This window comes from Suillus subalutaceus (assembly GCF_016647625.1).
Source record: "Suillus subalutaceus strain FC151 chromosome Unknown DFJ58scaffold_33, whole genome shotgun sequence".
NCBI lineage: Eukaryota > Fungi > Basidiomycota > Agaricomycetes > Boletales > Suillaceae > Suillus > Suillus subalutaceus.
Window position 1 is genome coordinate 204,987 of NW_024540282.1, and position 15,117 is coordinate 220,103.

Consider the following 15,117-nt stretch of genomic DNA (forward strand, 5'->3'; position numbering starts at 1 on the left):
ACAGAGTCTCAGCGGACGTGTTAGACAACGCTAAAATTAGATTTACCTAGCACAGAGTCTAGGTTACATGTCAGCGAGTAAATACGAGTGGCAGGGAAATGCATACCTCAGCGATGTGTTAGACAACGCTGAGGTAGAACAACTGTCGACTCGGAGGAAAACATCAAGTACGCAAGTATCAAGATGTCCGAGGCGGAAGAAGCTGAGTCAGGCCGACGCCGGTGGAAACGACATATGATGTCGAAGATAGACAAGGACTTGAGAAAGGAAAAGAAGCAAAGAGAAGCCCCGGAGGCTAATCGACTCTCGCACAGGTTGGGGCCGCCATCGGGGCCGGGTCGCCCCTTCGGGGCTTCCACCCGAAAAACTATCTGCTTCAATAAAGCAAACATTTTCTTTCGTTCTCGCTACCGCTACTAAGACCACTCAACGACAGCAAACGCAAAGTCCGACTACAGTACCACGCCTCCTGAGTACTGAGTACTGAGTCCTGACCCTACGTATTTCATTCATCATCATTTTCGCACTAGGTTCAGCCAAAAAAGATCTATAAAGGCCACACCAGCCAGACTAAAATTCTCACCGTTTCACCTCAATGAGCTCCTCTGTATGTTTCTCCTTGCTTACCATGTTATGTTATGTATGTTGACTCCTGCCCGTCAGATTGTTGAAAATATTTCTCAGGTAGTACGATACGTACACATAGCTCCGCACAATACTCATTGTCCTCTGCAGGATGCCGACTCATCCGCTGCCAGTCCCCCTAGAGGATGGAGCGCCACAATTACAAATCCTAAGATTGTGGAAGAGATGCTCAAATATTCCACTGGTTTGGACGCAACCCTTGAACTATCCGAAGACAGGGGCTCGCGGAACACGGTGAGCGCGCAAGGATGGCGCATTCTCAATGTACAGAATCGCGAGATTTGTATAAGAGTATCGCTAGCAGGGGCAAAGCACTCGGAGCATTGAAGCTTGAAGAACTGCCGGATTATGGAGGTGATCTCGAAGGATGAACGTTCTTATGGTACTTGTTTGGTGTGTCACTTTAACTTCACTTGCACAAGATTGTAAGAGATTGTAACTTTTAGTACTTGGGCCATGTGGTCGATCGAAATGCGTACTTTGTCTTCACAGATTCAATCTCGTTCTGCATTACCACGCGCTGGTGCAGAAAGCCCTTCATCTTCTTCCTTGCATAGCATCAGGACCTTTTTCAATCGTATTCGTGACAAGAAAGGAAAGCGAAAGAAGTGTCAACTAACACCAAGGCATCGGTGTCCCTCTCAGATAAGCTGTATATGTTTGTTTTCTGCAGTTCTATTGGGTTTGTGAGATCTGACCGCATCCTCCTCTGTGATAACGCTGCTGGTGCGAACGAGCGTGCGTATTCTTCTTTCGCCTGAGCTGATTCCAAAAGAAGAAGAAGCCAAATCCACCACGGCCAGTTTATGGCGACGAACTCGAGGACGACGAATTCTGAGGGCGGCATTCTCGATCGATGTTCCCATACCTATTACTAGGTAAGTAGTATTAAAACCTTATTTGTTCGACGGATGAGCCACTGATGCAGTGTCATGGGATTCAAATCGCCTAGCATGAAGAAATCGAATTGAAACCAACTACTAGCTTGAAGTAAGACCATCTCATCTTGCGGTAACTGAATGCAAGAACACCCAGCAGCACAGTCTTCTAGTTAGTTTCAATTCTGAGACCCTGCATCGTACTCGGAGCTTCACCTTTCCTCTTGACTGTGACCTCTGAATGAACCTTCCATTGTGCATCTCACCATCAGAAATTTATCATCCAGGATATGTACAGCATTTGTCCCTTGCATATCCGTAGCGTCCATGGCTCCGTACGGTTCAAGTCGATTTATAAGTTATTGACCTCTTGGTTTTGTCGCGTCCACTTCGTTATTACCACTATCATTCTCACAACGTCCTGCAGGTTTGTCACGACGTGGATCGTCGTCACGAATACCTCGCTGGCAGGCTATGAGTTCAGTCGTGACTGGTGTTCTTGACGACTTTCCGCTTGCTATCCAGCAGTGTCGTTGGTTTGTCACTTCTTCCCTGTCTATTCTGCATTGTCATCCACCGATCGGCATCAGTATGACATAAGTCGCATGCGCCCCGCGAGCAGACTGCTGTAACTGATATTGAGCAGACAGCCACTTGAACAATGTGTTCCAGTGCTTGGGACACATAACGGACCAAAGCGGAAGAAGCAGAGAAGTTTGAGGACTCAGGCGCCTACAAGGCGAACGTAATGAACTGCATGCTGCAGACGCATTGTACCAGCAACGCAACTCCACCAAAACCATCACAGGTAGATCTTTCACATTCTCCTCTCTGGCGTGTCCAACTTACCACTAGGCATAATTTAGCAAAGCACCTGCCTCAGGGGAACAACTAAGGATGAATGATGACAAACAGCTACCTGGATCACATCAAAAGCCTGTCAAGACATTTGAGGGTCATAAAAAAAGCATCATGTCCATCGCAACTTTTCCTGATGGCAAGAGAATAGCGACTGGATCTCTCGACAAGGCAATACGGATGTGGAGGCTTGAGGACGGCGCTGAGATGGAATGGGTGGTGAGACCGCATGTCGGCGCACTTGTAATCTTGAAAAACGGGAAACAGGTTGTCAGTGCGGAGGGAGAGTTTCCAGCCGGTGTTGTAGAAGATGCTTCTGAATCTGATGAAGATGATTTTGACGGAAATGATAGGTTGGATTGGCAGTTATGGGTACGTGATGTTGAGAGTGGGAGGGTTGTCGCAGGTCCCTTGGGAGGTCACACAAGTGGTGTGATTGCTATGGACATTTCCCCTGACGGAGAGATGTTGGCCAGCGGGTCGTTCGATCGCACAGTCATTTTATGGGATACTAGCACCTGGCAGAGGAAAGATCATCCTCTCAAGTGTGGCTCACCCATCTATGACATCCGATTTTCTCCAAGCGGTCAACTCGGCGTTGCTACCAAGGAAGATATCCAAATATGGGACTTGCACCAAAGAAAGCGTCTTGCTCAATTCAACGGCCACCACGACTTCAACAATGCATCGAACTACTCGCTCGCCTGGACTCGTGATGGCGCACATCTCCTCTCAGCAGGTGATGGAGATCCCGTCATTCGTTCATGGGACATATCCACCTGGAAACAGGCTGGTGATCCCTGGATTGGTCATGGCGAAGACAAGCCCATCAACCATATGGTCCATATCATATCGAACACAACGGGCACCCTTCTCGCATCAGCATCTAATGACTGCACTGTTCGATTGTGGCAGTTTCCCACAGGCACAGAAGTCGCCCGATTTAAGCACTCAGATCCGGTGTCTCGTGTTACATTCTCGGTGGATGGACGCTCTATATTCAGTGGCGGCTGGGACGGGAAAATCTCGCAATGGGAGATACCTGAGGATGTGCTCATAGCAGCCGAAATTGATCTTTCAGCCAGCGCGAAGAATGAGGTGACTACTCCCAACTGTAATTTCATTCCCTTCCATGCTCAAGCGTATTCATTCCAAGGCTGCTCGGGGCAAACACAATGTGCGTTCTCTAACCTGCATATGATATATATCCTGACTCTCGACCAGATGAAACGCCTGCTTAATGTATGTGGTTTGAACCGTTTGACGGTCTCCCCTTCAGTGGTTTCTCACATACTTCTTAGTCGGAGATTCCTGGCCAGCGCCAAAGTAAGCCGACGACCTACCAGCGCTTCGACACGTCTCGTGGATGGGATACTTACTCTGCATCACCACTCGCTCATGCGGAACGTCCTTCATCTTCTCGCTTGCTTGATCTCAAGACCTTTTTCGATGGCATCTGGCCGTCATCTGACAAGAAGGGGAAGCAAAAGGAGCGCCGGCCAAAACGAAATGCTCCCGAAGTCATTGATGTTCCTCTCGGAATAGCAACACCTGTTCGTTTCGTGCAACTTATTGGATTCTTGAGAACTGACCTCATCCTTTCGTTAGGGCGACGTTGTTGGTGTGGACGACGGAATACGACCATATGTACTCTTCTTTTGCCTCAGCTGGTTCCAGAAGAAGAAAAAACCGGATCCACCACGGCCGGTCTATGACGACGAACTCGATGACGACGAATCTGAACATGCCATTATTGATATTCCTATATCTACTACACGGTAAGACAAGACTATTCACTTGTTAAATCGCTTACCTGATGCACTGTCGTAGGACCCAAATTGAAACTGACAAGAAAACCAAATTGACACCAATGTCTTTTTTTCCAGTCACAGCCAGAGGCAGGACCATGTCGCCTTGCACCTGCAGTTGATGTAGATCCTGTTGATGTCCCGATACCTACTACCAGGTATCAAAATCTTGTTCGTTTGTTGCATGACCTGATATGGTGTCATATGATCAGAAGACCAGCATGAAGAAATAGAAGTGAAATCGATGACTAGTCAGTCAGCCAGAAACAGGACCGTCTTGCCTCATAGGCCTTGAAGAACACGCGGGAGAACAGTCTTCATAGTCAGTTTTATCTCTCGAGCTTTACATTGTACTAGCAGCTTCATATCATCTTTGACTGTGCATATAACAACCGTGACCTTGACAATTGACTGTGAATGTTCTTGGGAATTTTTACTCGGACCAGGGCATGGACGAGATTGAGAACTGAACGCACCTCAACACCTCATTTTAGATTTGACTTATGACGCATGTGCGGTACCGATTCACTTACTCTGGTTACCCTTAGAACATCAGCATTATTTAATGGACGTGTTCACGCTGATTCTCAGATACCTGTCACAACGCGTTGACCAAAACGTGGACACAAGTGATATTTGCAGGACAGCCTGCCACACGCAACATTTTGAAGTTCGAAACGAGGGCGATAGTGCAGAGCAACATAACAAGGAGCAACAGATATAGTCCACGCCTTCTACAGCAGCATCTGATACCTTTTCCAATTTGCTCTTGTACTCGTATCTGCGATTAGTTTCACATTTGTACGTGAGCTCGAACTCCTGCTTGTGGTGTCGTCGTGTCGCCTATGCTAGTCATCAATGACGAAGGTGTGCTTGTAAAGGGATCTTTCAACAGATGCCCCAAATCGTTTGCAGTAAGATGCACACTAGTCCCAAACACAACAAAGGTAGGTTCACCTTAAGACAGGTATGCTCGCACATTATGCATGTGTTCATACAGTGACACGTCAAGCATGCCTGGGTAAAATTTCCTCAGCAAGATCATCGAAAGCTTCGACCAAGAAGACCGCCCCCAAACTCACAATAAAGTCCGACGAATCCGAGAAGTACATATTGCCCGTTATCAAGAATTCAGACAACAGAGATGTCATGTGCAACAGTGCCACGGCATTCCTTGGGAACAGCTCCTTTCAACACCGATGATGCCAACAGGTAAACTTATTCTTGACAAGGGCGAGCAGCCAGGCCTACCCTCGGTGAGCGCTATGGACCACGGTCGAGGGTATAGTGATGCCAAAGTATGAAAGAGGTTACTCAGATGCGTGATCAAAGGCTTCAGGATGCAGCCAGAGGGACTTTGCCTGCTGAAAAGCGAGAAGGGTGAGCAGACAATGCGAACTTGACTGCCGCATTCAACGTTGTATATGATTGGCTTGCATCTGGTTGTATGTCGTGCTAGCCAACAGTGGAAAGAATATGAGCCATTGGTATCACGGGAGACAAGGAGGTGTACTGCAAAGAGGTCAGCAACACAGATCGAGGGAGTAGATACTATCGTTGCTGGTAAAGTAGTGACTCGGTGCAAATTTTCCAGGTACTCGCACCTACTAACAGCCTACGAGCTATATGCAGCCACGGGTCAGCTGATTCTGGTCGCAGTAATGAGTTACATGCTGTAGATACAATCGTACTAGGCTACCGACGCACCTTGACCATAACCATCGCTCTAGCATCCTCTTGGCCATGTCTAACTTCCCACTATGCACCAACAGTCGACGACATATGCAGAGACGTTTAACAGGTCGCCCAGGTGTGTAAGTGGTGAGAGGGTTTGTCCAATACTGAAAAGCGCAAAGGGGAGTAGGTGAACTATGAAAGAGCGTTCGGGGTTGTCAGTATGGATATCAGGAAGTGGGTTCATGGGAGTATCATAGAGTCTGATTGTATGCCACATGAGGCGTGATACAGCAGATAGAGGGCATCATGAATGATTCGTGGTCCAGCGCTTGAGACACAAAACGGACTGAGGAATAATTATAGCAAGTCATCCCGGGTGAAGCAGTGCCTCGGCGCACAGTTTGCGGACACAGGCGTCTATAAGGCGAACATAATGAGCTGCATGCTGTAGACGCAGTGTACTAGTAACACACCTCAACCAAAACCATTACAGAAAGTTCTTTCGCATTCTCCTCTCTGGCGTGTCTAACTTCCCACTAGGCATAATTTAGCAAAGCACCTGCCTCAGGGGAACAACCGAGGATGAAGGATGACAAACAGCTACCTGGATCCCATCAAAAGCCTGTCAAGACATTTGAGGGTCATAAAAAAGGCATCACCTCCATCGTGACTTTTCCTGATGGCAAAAGAATAGCGACTGCATCTGCCGATAAGACGATATGCATATGGATGATTGAGGACGGCGCGGAGATCATGAAGTGGGTAGTGAATGAGTGCATCGGCGCACTTGTATTATTGGAAAACGGGAAAAAGATTGTCAGTGCGGAGGGAGAGAGTTCCAGACAATGTGGATGAAGACAATCTTCATCAAACATTGTTGGATTGGCGGTTATGGGTACGTGATACCGAAAGTGGGAGGGTTATCGCAGGTCCCTTGGAAGGTCACAGCAAGCATCGTGTTTACTTTGGACATTTCCCCTGATGGTGAGATGTTGGCCAGCGCTGGGTCATTCGATAACACAGTCATTTTATGGGACACCAGCACCTGGCGAAGTAAAGTTGATCCTCTCTCGTGTGGCTCGCCCGTCTTTTCCATCCGATTTTCTCCGACCGGTCAACTCGGCGTTGCTACCAGGAGAGATATCCAAATATGGGACTTGCACCAAAGGAAGTGTCTTGCTCGATTCAACAGCTATCACAATGCATTGAACTACTCGCTCACCTGGACTCCTGATGGCGCACATCTCCTCTCAGCAAATAGTAAAGAGGGTCCCGTCATTCGCTCCTGGGACACATCCACCTGGAAACAAGCTGGTGATTCCTGGATTGGCCATGACGAAGGCGAGCACATCTACCATATCATATTGAACCCAGCAGGCACCCTTCTCGCATCAGCATCTGAAGACTGCACTGTTCGATTGTGGCAGTTTTCCACGGGCACAGAAGTCGCCCGATTTAGGCACACAGATTTAGTGTCTCGTGTTACATTCTCGGTGGATGGACGCTCTATATTCAGTGGCGGCTGCGACGAGAAAATCTCGCAATGGGAGATACCTGAAGATGTGCTCGCGGCAGCGGAAATTGTTCCTCTGGCCAGCGCGAAGAATGAGGTGACTACTCCCGACTGTAATTCATTACCTTCTATGCTCAAGTGTATTCATTCCAAGGCTGCTTGCCGCAAACAAAAGGTGTGTTTTCTAACCCTGCACGTGATATATGTGCTAACTCTCGACCAGATGAAACGCCTGCTAAATGTAAGTGTTTTGAAACCCATTTGACGGCCTCTTCTGTGGTGTTTTCTTACATGCTTTTTAGTCAGAGATTCCTAGCCAGCGCCGAAATAAGCTGGTGAATCATCAGCGAGCAACACCTGTTCGTTTCATGCAATCTTATCGAATTTTTCAGAACTGACTTCATCCTTCACCAGGGCGATGTTGTTGGTGTGGACGACAGAATACGACCATACACACACTTCTTTTGCCTCAGCTGGTTCCAGAGGAAGAAGCCAGATCCACCACGACCAGTCTATGACGACGCATCTGACCATGCCATTCTTGATGTTCCCATACCTACTACACGGTAACATAACGCTATTCACTTCTTAAATTACTTGCCTGATGCACTATCGTAGGAGCCAAGTTGACACCGCCAAAAAAACCACATCGTCACCAATGACTTTTCTCCAGTCACAGCCAGAGGCAGGACCATCTCGCCTTGCGCCGTCAGTTGAAGTAGACATCGTCGATGTTCCAATACCTACTACCAGGTATCAAAACTTTATTCATTTGTTCGACCGATGACCTAATATGGTGTCATACGATCAGAATCGTCCAGCACGAAGAAATGGGATTGAAACCGGTTGTTAGTCAGTCACAGCCAGAGGCAGGACTGTCTTGCCTTGTCGAAGAACACGCGGGAGAACAATCTTCGTAGTCAGTTTTATCCTCGAGCTTTACATCGTACTTACAGCTTCATATCATCTTTGACCGTCCCTGCAACAATCATGACATTCATAGTTAAATATGAAGGTTCTTGCGACATTTTACTCAGACCAAAGCGTCGACAGCTTCAGAATCAAACATTCAACAGCTCATTCCAGACTTGACTTATGACGCCTGTGCGGTTTTGATTTACTAATTTCCAGCCGGTTACCCATGGGGTTTCTCCCGGCCCTCAACATAGGTAGCTGCGAGAGAGTGAGGTAAGTACGTTTTGCCTGCTGTGTCACTCACGGCGTTCTGTGAACGCAAGTCAAAGTCAACAAGCCAGTACACCATCAAAGCACAGGAAACACACCAGCATTCTCAATCGCAGCACCAGCAGGCCACTCGCACTTCTGCTTGTCTATTACACAGCGCCAGCAGCGCTCAGAAAGCTCGTACCTGCCAGTATGTTGATTCCGACGAAGGATGGCAACGCAGGGCTTTGCTGAGCGCTTCTCTGTGCAAATCTTGCATTTTCGCGCCACCTGTTAGCGCTCGAAAGTTTAGCATCCGAGGGGTTCAAGATATACAAGAAACTTGCTTCTCGAGGGTCTTGTATGTTATATTGCTGTATTAGCTCTTGATCAGAGCGACCTTTGTGGGAAAATGTGCGCAGGCTCGAAGGGGCTAGGATCATTTGCGAGAACGAGAGTCGCAATCACTTGAAAGAGAGTCGGGGGCGTTTGGCAGGACGGTCTACAAGCAAAAAAGGCTTTAAACATAGTCTAGCGTCAGTCACTGAGAGGTGTGGACCCAGAGTGGACGTACTATTGCAGCGACTTGCGGCGCGTGCTCTCGACGATGTTTAACCTGAGACGTACGGCGCACAGGATGCTTCCCGTTGAGTTCGCTATCACTCGCGCCAGCGGCTGCGGAATTCATCGACTCTTTAATATTGTCATTGTCATTGGTAACGGTAGGAGAGGGGAAAACACCAGAGCTGTGGTCAGCGGCGGGAAGCATAGTCCGACCTTTACCTTTGCTGCTGTTGGAAGGCTCAGGTGGAGTCACGAGTCTCGCAACAGCAGGTGGCGACTGCTGAGGGCGAGAGAGAGCGACAAAAGTCCGCAGTGATGCTGTTGAAGCCTCGACGGTGAGCGGAAGCCGGCGGCGGCCCCAAGACAGCCAAGGGATGTGCCGGCACACGTCCAATCGATCTTGGAAGGTCCTAAGGAGGTTGCTAACTTCCGTGACTGTGAGCAACACCTTGTTGCGGTCCTTAGTGCGGAGGCAAGTCTGAAAAAAGAACCGCGATCAGCGACAATTTGAAAATGTTTGAAGAGTAAAGGAACTCACGAAAAATAGTGCGATGTCGCGTCCCCATGCCTCCAGCAGGTCAAAAGGATCGTCCGCGCTGGGAGCTTGTAAAGCGAGCATGCTGGCTGTTTCCACGACTTCAAGTTGGCAGTTGAAAGCAGGAGCAGTAGTACTGGTTGCAGCGGAAGCAGACATGGTGAAGATAGATATCAGGAGCAGATGGAATATGAGAACGAGATAAATGTAAAGGAAAAAGGACAAGTACTTTGACGGAGTTAGCTGTGGATTCGGTAATCGATAATCGACCATGACGCATGAGCGCTCAGCTTGCGATTATGCATGTATTTGGTAATAGATAAAATTCAGTCGCGCGTTTCGGGCTCTTGACGCGGTCACGTGCTTGGTCACTCGCGGAACGACAAGATTGAACTTCGGTGGCTCGAAACCTCTTTCCTTAATGTCGTCCAGCGTATATTAAGCGTTCCTCAACTTTAAACCCTACGGTACTTCCAGGCTGTCGTGGTGTGTTACACATACATCATATTTTGAAACCCCGCCAAGACATCTTTTGATCACTCAATCCGATTCCCCAACCGCTCTCAAAACCAACATCCTTTTGGCACCAGTCGCAGCCCTTCGTCATCGCCTGTCCCGAATAGACCCCCGAGGACCTTGTGATGCGTGAATTCGCGAACTCTGGTTCATTCTCTTGGATGACATGGCCCGCGCGTGCATGTTAACAATCTTGGCACTATGTGAAGTGTTTGAGAGAAGGCGTGTGCATTTCATGGTGGCTTGGGATCATGGATAGTGTTCTGAATATGTTCAAGCCACTGCTCCAGGCTGTTGCAAGTGAGTAGTATGTCATTGGTGGGACTTTTAAAGGGCTCACTCTGCAGAAGGCCGCTTGGAGGAGATGACTAGGACGATAGATGCATTTAATCTTGAGGGCGATAAAACTGTAGTTCAAACCGCCTTATTGCCTATTCACACTCACGTAAACGTGTTTCAGGATGTCTGGGACGAGGATTCTGAGAATCTCGAGATTCTGACAAACGAGGTTCGTGTTGCCTTCCTGTATCCATCCTACAGTCTGATCGACGCCATAAAACAGTTATTACCTTCAAGCGTGCATTAACTTCTATGCACTCTCAGATCCCCTGTGCAGTTCATAGCCACCAAACCCACAGCATTTCCAGAATTAAAATCGTGCTGTGTACTGGGCAGTGACGATGATGCTCACGGTGAGTGGCTCGTGCTCTTCAAAAAGGAATGAATGTCCACCTTAAGATGGTCTACCCAGGTGACCACGGCACGTAGTTCACACAATTGTGCGCTGAGGCTGATGTCAAAGGGGATCGAGAGGCGCCCGAAACATATGTAGATCCAAGCTCGCTTTGAGGCACTCCCATCCGCGCATCACGCACGTGTTTTTTGCAGTTGCATCGAGGTTTCAGACATCGATGATGTGATGGAGAATGCCGCTCCTATATTACCATAAGAAAGCTAGGATGTACATCGGTCTAAACATCTGTAAATGTTACTTTTCCTCCAACAGCGTCTTCTCCAAAAGCTGAACTTGAATGCAGGACATCTTGCCAGTCCCGCCTTCCATGGTCGATAGTATACTGAAGCCAAGGCAATACCTCCTAGGTACGTTGGTAAGACTCGGTATGCAATATGAGGGCATCTTGGAAGGAAATGAGTAGGGGAAATGGAGACAGATGAATATTATGGAGAGCATCGCAGACGGTTCGTGTTTAGTGATCGCTTCGTTGGACCGCAAACTCGGACCAAGGGGGTGAGTATGGTCATTTAGGAGCAAGCGCCTCGGTATGATAAGTTCAGACACTAGCGCTTATCAGCGTCCCACGAGGCTTCAGATAAAAGCTGCTGCTGTAGACACGTTGTACTACCAAGACCATAACTTCAGCAACAGACCTGTAGGTTTCTCGCATTCTGCTCTTAGCCTCCTCTAACTTCCCGCTAGGCATAGCCGACAAGGATCCGGCAGGACTTCTGCTTCCGTGGAACAGATGAATATGAAGGCTGACAAAGAGCTACCTGGATCATATCGAAATCCCGTCAAGACGTTTGAAGGTCATGAAGAAACATCACCCCCTTAGCAATTTTTACAGACAGCAAGAGAGTAGCGACTGAGTCTGACGATAATACAATGCGTATCTGGAGGCTTGAGGATGGTATGGAATTGAAGTGAAGGTGGTTACTGCACTTGTGATCTTGCGAAATGGGAAACACCTGCTGGCAGTCAGTGCTGGCGAGAGTTATTGGTGCGCGATACTCAGAGTGGGATAATCGTTGCAGGTCCTTTGGACTGTCTCACACCGACGTTGTGGATGATTTTGGTGATTTCCCCTGATGGCGACATCCTGGTCAGCGGGCCATGGGACCACAGTCATCTTATGGGGCAACTCCACAGGAAAGGTGATCCTCTCGCGATGATGTGGCGCTCAAACCTACTGCGTCCGATTTTCTCCAAGTGATCAACTCGGCGTTGCTACTCATAAAGATATTAAAATATGGGACTTGGACGGTCATACATGATTAACGTGGCAGCTCCTCTTACGCTACCGAACGTTGGACAATTGTAAATGCACTGTGAGTCACGATGATGAAGCTTCCGCAGCGGACTCATCTTAATCACTCACTGGGCAATCGCCACGCAACTTATCACGACTAATTCATTTATTTGTCACTAGGTCTCAGTCCCATGTCAGATATTGCATGCTGTATCATAGCGGTACCACACCTTGAAGCTCTGTCCGCTAGGCTTTAGAGAAGAATCCAAAACCGAGCGGACCTGCTAAAATGTATAAAAGCCCTCCTGGATTTTCAGTGTAGTGCATCGACAAAGTAGTCACTCCTCTTACTACCCCTGAACATCGAACATGCAGCTCTCTGTGCTCTTTAGTGCGTTTGTATCTTTCGCCATCCTTGCTGCAGCGTCACCCACCCCAGGAGCCATCTCGAAACGTTCCTGTGAGTACTCATGATCATCTGCAGTATCATAACCGCTCAAATGTATCACTCAGCTAAGCGAGAGAACCTTGACATCAACTTTCAACGTGATCTCCTGGAAGAGAGTGTGAAGCGCGAGGAGCTCGAGTCAAACCTCGTGGGATATGTTGGTTACGGAGGAAGCGGTATTGGAGGTTGGATACACTAATCTGCCATTTATTCATTTGTTCATTAACTCTTTTTCAGCGAATGAGAAGCGCGAGGATGATGAAGATTATGCACCTGCTGCCTAGATGTGATGGTTACTCTATTCGAGGAGCGAGGAACCGATCACATGCCAGTGGTCTAAGGCCGAAAGCATAACCGTCATTGAAGTCTTGGAAGTTTCAGTATTTTCCGTTTAGATTATCACAGGCGTTCTACTTACTGAGTATCTAATCCTTACTCATTGTAACTTGGAATTCCCAAAATATAACTAGGCTGGTATATCACTTGCGCGAGATACTCAACTTTGTGACGCCATCTTGAGCCCACTAAACCAACTTGTCATCATACTTATTTTTCAACCTTCCCCCTTGCCTTTCCTTCTCTTTTAGATGACATCTCATCATCTGGTCTGGCCCATCTCGTTACTTGACAGTGACACACCTAAACCCATAATGCCAACACCCCTCATGAGAACCTGTGCTTGCGCCCCCGCGCTAGAGCTAGCTCATTTTCGATACCTGCAAGTGTCAAGAACTTCAAAGTAAGTGATGCGTTTGGAAATCTCGTTGTTAACGTACTATCCAGATTCTAGCGCTGAACCTCCGGTGGAGGGCCCCAGCCTCACGGCTGCGCCGTTCGACTTTTTTGAATTCCATTTGACTTCGGTGGGACATTGACCGGAAACATTAGTCCGTGCGCTCGTACTACAGCGACGTGGTCCGTGCAACTTGTAGCCCTGCCAACGATTCTAGAGTCGAGCAAGAGAGTATATTAGCATTAGACGCTGTAATTAGTGTCGAACTAGAAGGAAATGCTAACGCCCCTGCTAAAAGGACGACAGAACACATTACCATTCGAACAATGAATGAAAGAAGTGAGAGTCTGGATGACGGTCGACCGTCCATGTGGTAGGAATAGGTCCGAAGGCCGGGTCAAGAAACTTGACGAGCTCACGAATAAGCAAAGAGAAACGATAAACGCAACGAAGGAGAGGCTTCCTGAGACGGAACGGCACATATTGAGTTGATGCGAAGAGAGCGTCAGCTGGCACGAAACCACCCGTTCGACCTCAGGAATGGGACCTGCCGGTTCTGCTTGGGCTGAAAGCCGCAGCTTTGGCCTGGCTTGGGGCGGCTTTGGCTTTCAAAAAATTTAGGCCAGGCCGTCAGCCAAAGCGGTGGTGATGCGCTCATCGTGAAGCTGGGGACAGAGACACGCGTCGATATACGTATTTTCATTATATCGAGGACAGCATTCACGAGCTATCCCACTTCACTCTTAGCGTTGAGAGCACTGTCATATTGATGTACTTATCAGAAGCAGATAGTGTTAATGAAACACATGCGCACCACGAGGTATTCTCGAGGTGTGTAGCGCACAATTTCAATATCCCAGATATCTGAACTATTGACTCCCCTGATCACCTGAGGACCGCCTCATGTTAAGAAGTTGTCTTACACGTGTTTTCTGTATTTGCAGACTGAATGGTGGACGCTAGGCAAAGTGTTGACGCTGAGACCATGACCCACGTTGCACAAGCGTTGAATGTGACACGCACGAGTCATCCACTCAGTGACAGGTAGGTCACCTATTCTCGCCTAAGCCAGGCTCACTTCCGGCAAGGCATGCCAGATGAGCAATGCAACAACACAGCACCTGTCTCTGCAGAATATCAAGAGCTTGGCACTAAAGACGACCGGCAGTCACCTAAGTTAGCTCATATCGAGATATCGGTCGTTAGGATAATCATGAGTTACGATCCTATAGATTCGCATAGGCTTGCTAGCGGACGGGGTGAAAGGATGTCTCCATTTCTGAAAGCGCGACGAACCACGACAAAGCGTCGTAGTTGTGGATGGGCGACACTTTGAAGGCAGGGGGAGGTGGATTATAGGAGATGTGATCATATGAATCCTTAGATTTGATTATAGCAGGGAAGGATCGATCCTATATCTCATAAGGGACGATAGTCGATGGGGGACAGGCAGTTGGGGGATGAGGTGGAAATTGGAGTGGTAAACGGTATACAGGACAGCACTAGACTGGTGCGCCTGCTTGTTGTCATCTTTGCCGACGTATGGCTCGCGGTGTCAATCGATCAATTACTGGTTCTGATGACCGGAAAAAGTTTCGTCGTCGTTTGTTTGGCATCCGTGATGATACACAATGTGCAAATGAACTCGAAGAAGTCCTGTCCACGAGTAGAACTAGATGAGAAACAAGTCAAAAAGATACCGCATCAAACGACAACACCTAACTTATCCCATGCACCAAGTGAGCATCTAGTTGGAATGAGTCACAGGGTGAATGAGCCATAGCAAAGTT

General features: G+C 48.1%; 5 protein-coding genes across 5 annotated transcripts; 4 read left to right on the forward strand and 1 right to left on the reverse strand.

The window, feature by feature from the left end:
• Positions 1–595: 595 nt before the first annotated feature.
• Positions 596–1,016, forward strand: DFJ58DRAFT_726194 (uncharacterized protein; the record flags this gene model as incomplete). The annotated part of the gene is made up of 4 exons (XM_041385333.1): positions 596–607; positions 664–684; positions 736–879; positions 936–1,016. The coding sequence occupies 4 exons, from the start codon at positions 596–598 to the stop codon at positions 1,014–1,016; spliced, it is 258 nt and encodes an 85-aa protein (XP_041245601.1).
• A 2,004-nt stretch (positions 1,017–3,020) lies between these two features.
• Positions 3,021–4,418, forward strand: DFJ58DRAFT_280193 (uncharacterized protein). The gene is made up of 7 exons (XM_041379639.1): positions 3,021–3,479; positions 3,538–3,558; positions 3,606–3,623; positions 3,683–3,934; positions 3,990–4,159; positions 4,212–4,347; positions 4,402–4,418. The coding sequence occupies exons 1-6, from the start codon at positions 3,219–3,221 to the stop codon at positions 4,309–4,311; spliced, it is 822 nt and encodes a 273-aa protein (XP_041245602.1). The 5' UTR covers positions 3,021–3,218; the 3' UTR covers positions 4,312–4,347; positions 4,402–4,418.
• A 1,878-nt stretch (positions 4,419–6,296) lies between these two features.
• On the forward strand, positions 6,297–8,311 carry DFJ58DRAFT_280251 (WD40-repeat-containing domain protein). Its single transcript, XM_041379640.1, has 6 exons — positions 6,297–7,476; positions 7,534–7,554; positions 7,603–7,620; positions 7,682–7,738; positions 7,794–7,945; positions 7,998–8,311. The coding sequence occupies exons 1-6, from the start codon at positions 6,712–6,714 to the stop codon at positions 8,164–8,166; spliced, it is 1,182 nt and encodes a 393-aa protein (XP_041245603.1). The 5' UTR covers positions 6,297–6,711; the 3' UTR covers positions 8,167–8,311.
• Positions 8,312–8,982: 671 nt separating this feature from the next.
• Positions 8,983–9,938, reverse strand: DFJ58DRAFT_744581 (uncharacterized protein; the record flags this gene model as incomplete). The annotated part of the gene is made up of 3 exons (XM_041387327.1): positions 9,646–9,938; positions 9,118–9,585; positions 8,983–9,045 (listed from the first exon to the last, which is right to left on the reverse strand). The coding sequence occupies exons 1-3, from the start codon at positions 9,913–9,915 to the stop codon at positions 8,983–8,985; spliced, it is 801 nt and encodes a 266-aa protein (XP_041245604.1). The 5' UTR covers positions 9,916–9,938.
• Positions 9,939–12,515: 2,577 nt separating this feature from the next.
• On the forward strand, positions 12,516–13,080 carry DFJ58DRAFT_744583 (uncharacterized protein; the record flags this gene model as incomplete). Its single annotated transcript, XM_041387328.1, has 3 exons — positions 12,516–12,606; positions 12,660–12,779; positions 12,832–13,080. The coding sequence occupies 3 exons, from the start codon at positions 12,516–12,518 to the stop codon at positions 12,876–12,878; spliced, it is 258 nt and encodes an 85-aa protein (XP_041245605.1). The 3' UTR covers positions 12,879–13,080.
• Positions 13,081–15,117: the final 2,037 nt, after the last annotated feature.

What these genes read in the sequence shown, in the direction of transcription:
- DFJ58DRAFT_280193 (XM_041379639.1), top strand. Translation starts at nt 3,219, where the DNA reads ATGGTCCATATCATATCGAACACAACGGGCACCCTTCTCGCATCAGCA. An exon ending in CTCTCGGAATAGCAACACCT is followed by an intron (nt 3,935 to 3,989) that starts GTTCGTTTCGTG and finishes TCCTTTCGTTAG; the next exon opens with GGCGACGTTGTTGGTGTGGA. An exon ending in ATTCCTATATCTACTACACG is followed by an intron (nt 4,160 to 4,211) that starts GTAAGACAAGAC and finishes GCACTGTCGTAG; the next exon opens with GACCCAAATTGAAACTGACA.
- DFJ58DRAFT_280251 (XM_041379640.1), top strand. Translation starts at nt 6,712, where the DNA reads ATGTGGATGAAGACAATCTTCATCAAACATTGTTGGATTGGCGGTTAT. An exon ending in TGGCCAGCGCGAAGAATGAG is followed by an intron (nt 7,477 to 7,533) that starts GTGACTACTCCC and finishes ATTCATTCCAAG; the next exon opens with GCTGCTTGCCGCAAACAAAA. An exon ending in GTTCCCATACCTACTACACG is followed by an intron (nt 7,946 to 7,997) that starts GTAACATAACGC and finishes GCACTATCGTAG; the next exon opens with GAGCCAAGTTGACACCGCCA.